Consider the following 10,704-nt stretch of genomic DNA (forward strand, 5'->3'; position numbering starts at 1 on the left):
AAAAAAAAAAGAAAAAGAAAAAATTATTTTGGTAGAATGTCAACAAACAGATTACAAAGTAATATACTATATAGTGTATAATACTGTGTAACCTAGATCAAGTGAATGTTCACCAAAATAGTTTCTCTGAATGATGATTTTTGGGCATGAATTTTACTTACACTTTTTTTTAGTGTCCATTTTCTATAGTGATTATTAGTTCATTTTCAAACACTAAAGGTTTATTTCCATTTGGGGAAATATACTGAACTTCCACAGTGTATTTTAAATCATTCAGCCACTGAAAATAAATTCATTCATGTATAACTTGATGTGTATAGGTAAATACACGTATTACCTAAACCAAATGTTTTACACTGTGTGTACTAGGTTACTGGGGGGTTGTCTTAGTCACTTTCTTTGTTGCTGGGACAAAATACCCAACACCCACAAGTTGACGGAGGAAAGGTTTATTTGGCTCACAGCTTGAGAGGTTTCAGCCCATAGTGGGCTGGCTCCAAAGTCGGGTGGAATGGCAGAAGAGAAGCAGCTCCTGGCAAAGCAGACAGGAAGCAGAGAAAGACAAAGAGAGGAGGCGGGAGGGAGGCTCTTCCAGGCCACGCCCAGTGACCCGCCTCCTCAGAGCAGGTGCCTCCCAACATCACATTTAGCTCTAAACTCACCAGGGGACTAATCTCATGCATATCACACCCCCATGATCCAATCACTCGCAAAAGCCCCACCTGTGAATGCCTGAGGTTTTAGGGGGGACATCTAGAAATAAGTGGTACAGGAACATGGGCTTAGAGTTCTTGGCTGCTTCTAGCTGCGTCCAAATTAGAACAGCCCTTGGTATATGCTTAATGGAATTGGGAGCGGGGCGGACAGGTAGATTTACCTCTTCTCAGGAAACTTACTAGGTTCGTGATTCCTGTGAGGCCAGATGCATGAAGAGGTAAAAGTGTAGTCATTAGGAGTTAACTGTACACTAGGTAGTTCTTGAAGTTCCTTGCAGGACACAAGACTTGTTTCCAGATATTTTTACTAAGTATCACTGATAAAGCTCTTCCTGCTGTTTGGCACCACACCAGAACCCGTGAGGGTGCAGAGAGCGATGCTCACTGCTTTAGGTCTCGTTTTTCACATCCAAGGGATAAAAGCTCCAGAGAGATAACATTCTTATTCATTCCCCATGCTTCAAACACGCTAATCCTACCACAGTTTTGATGACACAAATATGTAAACATCACAAGTCACAATGCTTTTATTTCCAACTTCTGAGTTTTCAAGGGTCATCAGCTGTTTTTAACCAACTAGTAAATTGCATTATGATTCTTAATTAGTATAGATAAAAGCCTCTTTCACATTTGTCTCATGTGCACTATTGTATAAGCTTATTGTGTAGCTTTACTTTCAGCCTTTTTTCTTCTATGTGGATTATCCTTATGTCTTTTGACTTTTTTCCAGGGGTAACTGGGAATCGAATTCAGGACTTCACACTTGCCAGGCAGGTGCTATGCCACTAAGCTACATCCCTGGCCCAGTCTTTTGATTTGAAAGGGCCTGAAACATATTTAACTCTAATGACAGTTTTCCTTAGTTACCACCACTGTCATATTTCCCTAAACCTGTAATCCAACTTTGCTCCCACCCCTCACTGCAGCCACCTGAGTGCCTGCCTTAAGGCAGATCCTTGCCCCCCCCCCCGCCCCCGCAATGTGCTTGCTTGGACCTAGTTGGTTTGTTTTTACTTTTTTGAGACAGGGTCTCACTATATAGTTCAGCCAGGCCTTGAACTCACTATGTAGCCCAGGCTGGCCTTGAATTGGTTCGTTTGTTTTAAACATCATTATTTAGACTGAAGGAATACAATTGTTTTGGGCTTAAGGAAAATACCAATATGTCTGTCTTCAGTTATCTGGAAGACACATGTAGTAAAATTTCATGAAAGATTTCAGTTCCGCCTGAAGAAAAACCTTTGGAAGCTTGAGAAACTTGTTACACAATAACCACTTGTCAAAAAATTGGCAAAGGACACGGGAAACACTAATCAGCCTCTATGGCTTTTAAACCCTCTTCTAACTGTGAGGTTCCACAGTTCTAGAGGAAAAGGGGCAAAAGTTAGACACCTCATTCCCATTGATATGAGGGTGGTATATGATGCGGTCCAATTTGGTTATAGTTCACAACTAGTCCAGTTTTTAGGCTTAGACTAGTGAGGGGGCAAAGGCAAGTATTCCAAGTTACCTGCTGACCCTGGTTTATCTCAGATTATACAGCCACGTGCTAGCTGGGAGCTGTTCGGGGAGGCTTTCTATCAATTTCCTTTAAAGCAACAGTTGTCATCATTTAAACTCCTAAATGCCAAAACCCACCTCCCCCTGTATCTAAGATCTGACCGTACAGCAGCTGTCATTGGGCAGCTTTAATGTCCAGGAGCCTGGTCTGTACTGAAAGCAATAAAGGGAGGGGCTGGCAGGCCACTGCTGGGGTGGTAAAGGGGACACTGCTTATATTCACAAGGCCATGTGGTCCAGGCGTAGCGAAGAGCAGCCACAGTGCCAGGACAAGAGCTGATACTCAGGGTCAAGGTCTGGGAGGAGAAAGTGTTCATGGGAGCTGGGAGCCACTTGCATTGACGGTCGCTGCAGCATGAGATCTAGTAAGAGAGTCAGAATACCGGTGCTCAGGTCAGTTAGGGTATCCCAAGAAACCAAGAACTGCCCTTGCAGACAGACTAGAAAGGAGGGAAGGACCTACTCTTGGCCAAAGACCCATTTCCTGCAATCACCAGAACCTGGTGCACGCTGAGTCTGGGTGCAAAAAAACACAAATCTATAACATACTCGTGCAGGCTGGGCAACTCAAGCCTACACTGCACAAGGCTCTGGCTTCACTCTCCAGCACCAATAAATGTTCATGTGATTAAATAAGTTACATCAATAAATAAAACATTAACGTAGGAAGACACAGCAGTACAGTCATCTGTAAGCCCCTAGGGAGGCTCCCCTGGACAGGCTTGCAGTGGCCCTTCCACCAGATGCCAAGCAGGCAGGGATGTAAGTGATCCCAGCCACCCGGCTGCTGCCACTGCTCCCCGGTGCTCCCAAAAGAGCTGTGAATACTACACCTCTTGAGTCAGAAGGCAGTTGAGAAAAGTGAACACACATTTCCAGGACCCAAATGTTAAGTTCTCTCCTGACACTAGATAATGGGCAGACAGCCAGCAACTGAAAGAACTCAGAATGTACAGCCTTGTTGGGAATCTAAATTCACCTAAAAATGAGCCTGGAAAGAAGCTAAGCAGGACAAACACTGACCAGGCATCTGAGGCCGGTGGATACCATATACTCAGGATTCTGAAGAAGCTACAACACCCTAGATAAACTCTGAGGTGAAGTTTGTGTCTAATATTCTCTCTTCTCTGATGCCTTCTTTCCCATACCTTCTCCCAGCCTAATGGCCTTAAGATTCCCAAAGACACTTATTTAAATGTTCCATCCAGAAATACCACCACCCCCCCACCCTTAACTATGTAAGATTCCTAAATAATGATCCCTCTAGGTGTTAGAAGAAAGCAATTCTATTACATTAACTAAGTTACAAATCACCAAACTTAAGCTTTTCAAAGGAGACAGGAAATTCAAAAAATGTCAGAATTTAGGACAGTATAACAAGAAAAAAAAATGTCACCCAAGGATGAGAGGAATATTCTGGAGGAATGATCAATAGGTAACTATAAATAAGGATACAGGACCTTCCCTGAGTAAAGATGGTTACTCTGGGAGGGAGACTACAAAAGGAATATCATTTAGTAGAGGCTCATTTTCCTTCCCTTAATTGTTCTATCGAAGTTGCCTCTAAACTCATGAATTAAGAGCTGCATCCTTATCCCTCTAAGATAAACTCAACTCCACCCCGACCCAACCAGACCTGCCTCATGATCACATTACAATGAGAAAGCAGAACATCAGAGCAGAGGAGTCTTGACTCTTAGCACAGGATGAGGCCCTCCATCTCCGGCTATTCTCACCTCAAATATCTTCTTATCCTGCCTCTGCACCTGGATTCTCTGGTAATATATAAGCTGGAGCAGCCCCTTGTCAGCCAAGAGTTCTATCTTCTCAGGCAGTGGTCCTTGAAAGGTCAAATTCTTCTCACCGTAAGCCACAGCACGGGCCCCCAGGTGCAGCCGATAAGCCACAGTCTGTTTGTCCCTGGGATGGATGCTACAGGATGAAGAACAAGTAGAGAACTTTGAGTTTGAGCCTCACAATAAGCATATTTTTTAAAAGATTATTCAAAGCACCCTCTAAGAATATAAGAATAAAGTTGCTTGAATTCCCTGCTCACTGAAGTCACCTCAGGAGAAATGGTGAGTGGTGAACACAGGGGGACCTCTGGACCTCTACAAGTTTGGAAACTTTGAAGCAATCAGTGGCTTGAAAGGAAGGAATAAACAAAGAGGGTGAGAGTGAAACACTGGAACTAACGTAGTTAACATGCACGACCATTCCAAACCACTAAAATCCATGTTTCATCTAAATCAGCTGTTTGTCATTTGGTCCCCTCCAGCTTTTGTTTGTTCATTAAATATTAATCAGGTTCCTACTATAGGCCTGACTTTGTGTTTTGGGCTCCATTTCATATTTGAAATCCCCTTATAGCCTACAGCTAGTGTACGGTATTCACTGGAGCTGTTCACAAAGACTCCATCCTCCTTTGTGGCCATGCTATTTTTATTTTTGTTTCTGGTGGGGTTTTTTGGTACTGGGAATTGAACTCAGAACCTTATGCTTGCCAGCCAGGCACTTAGGCCACTGAGCTATATCCCTGGCCCCTGTGGCCATGCTAGAATTCCATGGCCTACTCTCACTGAAGCTGAGTGTGGCTATACAACATGGTTTTGCTGATGTAAACCAAACTTCCAGATGGAGGCACTTAATTGCCAATATGAGATCAGAGGCTGACTGTAGAAGAACAGATCAACTTGGAGTCTCTGTTGCTTTGGGTTTGTGAATGACTTTAACCAACATTTCTGTTGCCTTTCTTTGGTCAGAGTGTGAGCATGAAATTTTCTTGCATCAAAGCACTGAAATGTTGTTACCGCAGCATATCCCAGTATGGATAACTGACACATAGTGCACCTAAGCTCCAATTCACAGCCCAACCCGTGGTGGCAAACCCCATGGCACATGTGCCGCATTGAGCTTCTTGTTACCACTGAAAGCTCTGTAAAGTTGAAGATCACTGGAATCCATCCCCTCACAAGTAAAGAGAGTGAAGGACTACTGCAAATACCAGACCCTGGTCAGGCAAAGCCCATACCTGCCAAAAGGTGAGTCCCTGTCACCGAGATCCATAGCTACAGCCATGAAAGTATTGGGCATCTTCAGGTTGGGGACAAAGCCAAAATCTGCTGTTTGATGCCAGCGGATCTGAGGAAATCCATCATCTGCGTTGTCCGTAGACAAATACGAAGATAACTAGAAAGTAAAGATATCCTTACTTTTCTTGCATCGGAGTCCTATATTGAAGTCCTTTTCGCTGGCAGCCTGTGCTTCTGCTTCACTCAGTTATCCAAATGCTCATTCAGAAAGCATTCAGTAACTTCTGCCATGGCATTGTCTTTGCAGAGACATGCACCTAACTGTCATACCTCAGGAGCCTTTTTGCAGTGCAGCTTGTCACACTTTTCATCAAGAGTCTGATGTACTTCTCTCCTCATTGAATCTGGACCAGCCCTGCAATTTGCTCTCACCAGCAGAATGCAAAAGAACTGCTATGCAGCTTCTGAGTCTGCTTTTAGAGGCCTTGGGTTCACTCTCTTGAATGCTGGCCATGGAGGGACAGCTAATCTGACAGACTGTACAGAGATGGGCCTTTAAAATTGAAAGATCATAAAAAGGAGGCTCCAGTGTTCTAGCAGTCCAGTTGACTGGGCCAGTCATGTGAATTCTACATGAGTGAGCCCAGCTGGTATCACATAAGGCAGAGATGAGCCATCCAGCTGAGCCCTGCCTGGCTAGCCCATGGAATCATAAGTGAATGATATGGATGATATTTTAAACTATTAGAATTTTTTTTAAGTTTGGGGTAGCTTGTTACAAAGTAATACATCTATATACAACATCTGTCGATAACACAAGGCTGGGCAATACAAGGAAAGAGAAAAAATTGCCCTTGAGTGTGTGGTAAATTGCACCAAAGACCCTATTTCTTCATTCCTTTCTATGCACCTTCTTGTCGTGTGGGCTTACGTTTCCTCCCATTGAAAGAAAGCCTATACTCCCTACCCCTTGATTGTGACCTCAGCCATGTGGTTTGCTTGCACCAAAAGATGGAGCAAAAGGTATAATGTCAATTCCTAGCCTAGGCTTCAAGAGACCTTGCCTGGTTCCACTTGCTTTTGAATTTCTGCCATCACCCTGAGAAGGACATGGCTGGTCTAGCCTGCTGCTCTCTGGAGAAAAATAAGACCTGTGGAACAGAGCTGTGCCTCTAAATGCTGTAGCCAATCCCCAACTGAAGCAGAAGCCCCAGGTGAGACATAGGATCTGAAAGGGCCCAAAGAGCTTGAGCAAGATCATACAAATCCAGCTCCCCAGACATGTGAACTATAATAATAAAGACTATTCTAAGTCATGGAGTTTGGAGGCGATTTGTTACAAAATAACAGCTAGCTGATACAAGTACTTTTTAGGTTTTCTGAGAGAGACAGACTTGAACATAATAAAAAAAAATGTTAATACATAATAGTGTAGTATAGGTTAAATGCTAAAGTGGTGGCAGAGCAATTCAAGTATACACATTGAATACACAAAAATTATGATTACAGGAAAACATGGCCTCAGCATCTATTTGAAAAATATTTGGATGGGCACAGAATATGTGAGAAGCCACTACAACTGGCCCTGCTTATACTTTCCGTACTAGAACCTTATAAGGGGCAGGGGAAGGAAGAGAATGCAGTCTACCTGGAGTAGGGTACTTATGACAGACAGGCTGGAAAGACAGCGCGGACAAGAGTGTGGACAGAGGAATAAAGTTTCTACTTTATTCTGTAAGGACTGGGGCACCATGACAGAGGTGCTGATGCCTGCTCAGCATTGTGAGTGTGCTAACATGTTCCTGAACTGAACCCTTTAGGGTTAATCTTATGTTATATGAATTTCAGACCAATTGGTCCCTGAAATTACTGGTATGATAAAAGGACCATTTTAAAAGAGTGATACATTGATTATACAAGACAGACTGATTAAGAAAGAAGCTACTACATTTGCTATACATTAGATGTTGAAGTCCCCAAAGACCCAGTTACTGAAGACTTGGGCCCAGCCTGTAACACTGCTGGGAAGCGTTGGAACCTTTAGGAAGTGGGGCCTGGCAGGAAATAGTAAGTCATTGGAGACATTCCCTTGAAGTAATTCACAGTACCTCAGCCCCTCCTTGTCTCTCTTTTTGCTTCCCATCTGCAGTGAATAGGCCTCCTCCACCACACACTCCGCCATGATATACTATGCCACTACAGGCAACAGGCCAAACAACCATGGCCCAAAACCTTAAGCTCAAATCAAACTTTTCTCCTTCTAAGTTCATCTCAGGTATTTGACACAATAATGGAAAACGGACTAATACTATTTTAGACCAAAAAAGATCTAACTTGTAGGAATAGTAGTAGAAATGAAATGTTCAGAAATAGGACAAACTAACAGAACCAGGCAACCACCTGCATATGGAGGATAAAAGAAAGGCTTGAACTCATTTCTCAGAATCTGTAACATCTGAATTATCTGCTTGGGATGTAGGGCATCTCACCAAGGAGTAACAGAATATCTGGAAAATAGTATTGTTCCAGAAAGAGCCTGTGGAGAATTAAAGCTCATTTTTTTTGGTTTTTTCTGTTTGTTTGTTTTTTTCCAGTATCGGGAATCAAACTCACAACCTCGCACTTGCCAGGCAGGTGCTGTGCCACTGAGCTAAATCTCCAGCCCCTAAAGCTCATGTAATATCATTCAGCTCCTAAGAAATATTTACCGAGCATCTACTCAGTGGCAGGCATTCATATTGGCCCAGAAGATACAGCAGTGAACAAAACACATGAATTCCTTCCCATACTTAACATTCTAGTAAAGAAAGATAACCACAAGTAATTCCACATCATATAAGTGGTAAATTCATTGAAAAAACAGAAGTTCAAAGAAGAGTGAGAAGCAGGTTTGAACAAAGACAAGGACAGGATGATAGAGAAAGCTACAATGATATCCGAGTGTATTAGACAGAATTCTAACGTGAGCCACAAAAATGACCTCACCTCCTTATTCAGCACCCTGCACCTGGTGGTGAGTATCTGTAACTTTCTTCTAACCAACAGAGTGGCAAAGATAATAGGACTTTACTCCCATGGTTATGTTCTGTTGTATGGTAAAAATGAAGGGATTTGTCACATGTAAGTAAGGTCCCTAATCAGTTGACTTCAAGATCACCAGAAGGAGGAGCCTGACCTAGTCAGGGGAGCCCTTCAAAAGAGTCAAATTTCCTTCTGCTGGCTTTCAAGAAAGTGGCCATGGGTTCTACAGCTTAGAGGAAATGAGTTCTGCAACAACCACAGGAGTTTGGAAGGGAACCCAAGCCTTAGATGCGACCCTGTGTCTGACCCTTTCCTGAAGCCCAGAGTGGAGGGCCCAGCTATGCTATGCATAACCAAGCCCCTCACCTACAGAAACCATGGGATAATACATGCGTTCTGTATTGTTTTAAGCTCTACAGTAAACTAGTGGTCATATGTTTCAAGTGATGGAAAATTAATACAGTGGAGGATAAACGTCCCAGTCAACAGGAAGAGAAAATGGCAGCCCTGGAGCGGGAGTTTTTCGAGTGGACCTGTGTGGTAAAACAGAAGCAGGAGATAAAGTCATGGGGTGATGGGGGCAGATCATGTATGGAGTGTCCTTGTTCACCTCAGTCATCCAGGGCCCCTGGAGCCTTCTGATATATCACAGATCACTTTGACTGAGATATTGAGATGAGGGAGATGAGGCAGAAGCAAGAAGGAAGACTGATTAGGGGACAGTAATTTGAGGAAGAGATGATGGAGGCTACAACTAGAGAAGAGTCAAAAGAGAGAAAGTAGCCAGGCACTGCATACCGAGTGAGTTAAGAGGATTCTCTTCATCAGGACTGAAAGCTGATGTACCCCTACACCTGGAAGGACGGAGTCTCTCAGACAGATCCTTTCCCATTACTATAACACACATGGTCCCACTATTTCTCCCTTCCTTTCCTGGTGTTCATATTACCCTGTCCTTTCATTTAGATAGCTTCTTATTCTTAGCCCTGGTTCTAGCCAATAGAATGCACAACCTCTTCTGTCCTTTACAGACCGTGCTCTAACAAGAAGCCAGCACACAAAGGGGGAGCGGCCTCGCAGCGCCCACACTGTCTTTTGACTCCATTTCCCATCACGGGAGCAGCATAACAGACCGTTCCACACAGTCTTCCTACTCACACGCCCAGGAGGTACCTGGCATCATTCCTACAAACATGCTCAGATGAAGCTGTGAACAGAGGATGTATTTTGCGGCTCCAGAGAGACTAGAAAACCAACAAGAAGACACAAAAAGGTTCAACAGTAGCAAGAAGGAGCCTTGGCTATGGCATGGACCCAAGGGGACGTTTCAGTTCTCTTACTAAAATTCTAAGCAGATCAGCCCTAACATAGTAAATGGTAAGCCAGGCATGGGGATGCATGGCTATACTTCCAGCACCCAGGAGGCTGAAGCAGGAGGAGGGGTACAAGTGAAAGGCCAGCTTGGGCTACAGAGTGAGTTCAAGGCCCCTGTGGACCTTACAAGACCCTGTCTCAAAAAAAAAATTTTTTTAACATATGAAATGATACTAGAGTACTAAAGTTTCACAAAAGAATTTCATGAAAACTAAAAAACAGGAATGAAGATTTCTTAAGTCACGCTACTTCTTCCAGCCAACACCCCACTGACAGTGGACTGATATTAGTCAGCCAGTGCTATAATGAGATTCACAGTGATAAAGTCACCAGAAACCGCCTATGGTGAGGACTAGCATGAAGTCCACAGTGAGATACGCTAATCGCCCCCTAGGCCAAAGACCTTTTCTCAAAATGGCAGTTTGCTGGGCAGAACCCTTGAAGTTGCCCACTCTATTTCATGGACTGCACTAATACACACTGGCCACAAGGGGGAACTAGCACACTCCACACAAAATTATTTTCTTCTTCCTAGTCTGAGCTATGGCAGGGCACTGTTCAGTCTCCCGCAGGGATTAGCAGTACTGTGGCGAATGAAGGCATATAACCAGCCAACTAATACAAAACCAGCCACATTCAGAAAATTTTACAAGTAACATGCAATTTGCGGCCGTTCCTCCAAACCTCATTTGAAAAGTACACCTCTAGGGACGCCAGTCTCCAGCCGCCTGCTCTTTTTTCTCTGATGTTTCTGGTCCACTCTCGACCAATAACTCTTGGCTACATATCTGGCCTCACTTTACGGAGCTCAAGCCCTATATGTTTAAGTACTGCAAACATTTCAATAAAGCCAGTTCATCCTTCCTAATAGACCAACTCTCCCTCAGACATTGTGATTTCTCTCAATAATAATAAACACTAACATTATCTAGCATGTGCCAATCTTCACACAGAGTGACTTGTGTAATACTTAAAATAACACACAGGTTTGATATTGTTAT

General features: G+C 43.5%; 2 protein-coding genes across 3 annotated transcripts in view; one reads left to right on the plus strand and one right to left on the minus strand.

The window, feature by feature from the left end:
- The window catches only part of Tbrg1 (transforming growth factor beta regulator 1), a 27,259-nt gene extending 17,486 nt beyond the window's left edge, over positions 1–9,773 (plus strand). Inside the window, exon 9 of the mRNA XM_013511073.1 lies at positions 9,361–9,773. Coding sequence (XP_013366527.1) covers positions 9,361–9,428 — 68 coding nt within the window. The 3' untranslated portion in view covers positions 9,429–9,773. The remainder of the gene's footprint in view (positions 1–9,360) is intronic.
- Positions 434–10,704, minus strand: part of Siae (sialic acid acetylesterase) — a 37,623-nt gene continuing 27,352 nt past the window's right edge. For both annotated transcript variants that reach the window (XM_005378432.2, XM_005378431.2), the window contains exons 8-10: positions 5,308–5,465; positions 4,013–4,208; positions 434–2,638 (exon numbers count right to left, since the gene is read on the minus strand). In XM_005378432.2, the coding sequence (XP_005378489.1) occupies positions 2,405–2,638; positions 4,013–4,208; positions 5,308–5,465 (588 nt within the window). In that variant the 3' untranslated portion in view covers positions 434–2,404. The remainder of the gene's footprint in view (positions 2,639–4,012; positions 4,209–5,307; positions 5,466–10,704) is intronic.

The sequence above is a fragment of the Chinchilla lanigera genome, unplaced genomic scaffold (genome assembly GCF_000276665.1).
Source record: "Chinchilla lanigera isolate Chin_1 unplaced genomic scaffold, ChiLan1.0 scaffold00011, whole genome shotgun sequence".
Classification (NCBI taxonomy): domain Eukaryota; kingdom Metazoa; phylum Chordata; class Mammalia; order Rodentia; family Chinchillidae; genus Chinchilla; species Chinchilla lanigera.